Source organism: Cylas formicarius, unplaced genomic scaffold (assembly GCF_029955315.1).
Source record: "Cylas formicarius isolate icCylForm1 unplaced genomic scaffold, icCylForm1.1 PGA_scaffold_6__28_contigs__length_40554024, whole genome shotgun sequence".
Classification (NCBI taxonomy): Eukaryota; Metazoa; Arthropoda; class Insecta; order Coleoptera; family Brentidae; genus Cylas; species Cylas formicarius.
The window spans coordinates 5,161,771-5,164,234 of NW_026844347.1; the positions used below are offsets into that span (position 1 = coordinate 5,161,771).

The 2,464-nt window shown below is 31.0% G+C and overlaps 1 protein-coding gene across 1 annotated transcript; it reads right to left on the minus strand.

Moving 5' to 3' along the window:
- Nucleotides 1–547: 547 nt before the first annotated feature.
- LOC132704062 (small ribosomal subunit protein uS8A) lies at nt 548–2,178 on the minus strand. Its single transcript, XM_060673726.1, has 3 exons — nt 2,044–2,178; nt 1,399–1,699; nt 548–690 (listed from the first exon to the last, which is right to left on the minus strand). The coding sequence occupies exons 2-3, from the start codon at nt 1,695–1,697 to the stop codon at nt 597–599; spliced, it is 393 nt and encodes a 130-aa protein (XP_060529709.1). The 5' UTR covers nt 1,698–1,699; nt 2,044–2,178; the 3' UTR covers nt 548–596.
- Nucleotides 2,179–2,464: the final 286 nt, after the last annotated feature.

Sequence of the window (2,464 nt, forward strand, 5' to 3'; positions counted from 1 at the left end):
GCTGAAGATTTAAAATAAATCGAGTACTTTACGAACATGCGTTTTCCTCATTACTGCGAATATTGTTCCACTTTTTTTCGCCCCAAGTATATGAGAAATAAAAGTATTCATGGTGGACCAGATTTTCAGTGGCAAATTCTAACAGCTGATAGCAATTTTGTTATATGATTAAATTATTTTACTTACAATAATTTTATTATTATATTTATTAGTCAAATGTAAATGAATGGATATTCTTGATGTAATATATACATATTTATTTGTAGCGGTGGCATAACAGGTTTAGACTACATAATAATATTCTGAAAAAAGAATCTACTATATTTTCATAAAATTCCCAGTTTTCATCCTTGAATGACATTACTATTGGTATTGGTGTTTTGTACATAAAGTTCTTTTTTGGCTATTTTTTGTTAATTACTTAAAAGGCATTTATTGGAAACTAATTAGTAAGTAGTAATAGTAGTTTGTGTTTGAATTTGAAATAACCTCACCTTCCAGTTACATAAAAGGTTGCCCATAAATCATGGCAAATAAAAACACAATATAAAAAAACAATTTATTCCTATTATATGATTTTATTTCTTAGAGTTACATTAGAAGAAGAATCCCAAGATTTTTCCACCTAGATGTTTTCTCCTGGCTTCCTCGTGGTCCATTATACCTCCACTTGTAGTCAATACTACATATCTGAAACAAAAAATCACTGTAACAATAGGTTGACGTTCAGTTAAACAATTTTTTAAACATTGGAAATTTTTTTTCCCATAACATAAAAAGTAATGATCACAATAAAACAATTGGAATAATTGGGTATTTCTACTGATAGTGTTTTACTTTAATTACAGCTTCCATTACATTTAAGTATTGTGTTTAATTTATTAAACTTCTGGATTCCTCCAGTGTCGGTTTTTGTTGAGTCGAACTAGCTAATGTTTCACCAATCATCCTGTTCAGTCAAGCTCTGAAGAAGCCATGCCAAGATGACTGGCACAAGGTTAGCTACTTCGACTCAACAAAAACCGACACAGGAGGAATCCAGAAGTTTTATAAAAAGTATTACAGTAGCCTATGGAATATTCTTTCAAAAATTAACATTTCAAAAATTGTAACTGAGGTGGCTTTTACTTGATGATTTGATTAACATTTCAATTCATTATTTCCAGTTAACAAAGATTAATCATATATCATTGAAAAAAAAAATAAAATTCGCAATTTTCCTTTTTTTAATAATATAAGAGTATAAAATTCGTCTCTGTTTTCTAGGTATAGTAGGTTGGTCATGAAAACACCGCAACCAACTAACCTGCCAGTCAGTTAAAAATGCATCAAGCATATCACCAACAGAACTTGAAATTGATATTTAACCAAATACATATAACATACATAATAACTTACCCAAATTGTCTTGATGGTAATAAATTATTTGTCCACTTTTCAATATGTGTTATTGGTACATCAAACCTTGGGGAAATTACACCGCACTTGTTCAATCTACCTGTTAAATTTACCACTATTTTGCCACTCCTATGGTCATCAACAATTTCAAATTCGCCAATGTATCCATGCTTCATCATAACAGTTAAAAATTTAATTATAACTTTTGAACAAGGGCGAATAAGGACTTGCCGTTTTCCCCGTTTCTCTGCATTGTTTATCGATTTTAGAGCGTCGCTCAGTACGTTCATTCGCACCATCGCTAAAAACACAAAAATGAAATTAGAAATAACATAATACATAACAATACATCATGGAGAGAAAGTAAAGAAAATAATTCAGGTTATGGAATAAATTATTTTAATTATTTTACATTCACTGCTGAGGACAAAATCTTGTTAAATGGTACCTAATTTTGAAGTATATATTCCCCCCAAACATAAAAACTAGCAGAAATATTAAGATAAGTTGTCAAATCTCATAATTTCGTGTTTTTTTTAGTTATACAACCTTCCCAAAACTTCACACAAAATTCCAAAAATCATAGTTTAAAGGTGGATTTAAAATATGTAAATAATAAAAACAACCCAGGATTGCTGGAATTACCTCGGATTTAATTTTAAGTTCCCTTTAGAAACATTCACTCCTGTCAACAAATCCCAAAAGGAATTGTTTCAATAAAACTCACTAGAGGCGCCAGCTGTCCACCGACGTTGTCCAATGGAAGCAGAACTCGAAATATTTTCTATTGTCCATGGGTTCACTGAAGGTCACAGAAAGAAGAAATGATATGATGCTTTTGAATTCTGTGCCGCAAAGGGACAACTTTAGGTCGTGGGTTTCGGCAATATTTACCATACATTCTAAAAGTAGAACAGAGTTTACCGAAATATTACATTCTCTAAACTTTGATTACTATATACTAACCATAGGTAATCAAAAACTAAACTGGAAATATCAATAGCAATGGGCGAATGCCTTGAGTAAATTTTCCTCACAAAAGAGAATTGGCCGTGGTTCGATTCTG

Bases quoted from the DNA above. Each gene is read 5' to 3' on its own strand.
- LOC132704062 (XM_060673726.1), bottom strand. From the start codon at position 1,697: ATGGTGCGAATGAACGTACTGAGCGACGCTCTAAAATCGATAAACAAT. The intron at 691-1,398 runs GTAAGTTATTAT...TTTTTGTTTCAG, and splicing joins TTACCATCAAGACAATTTGG to ATATGTAGTATTGACTACAA.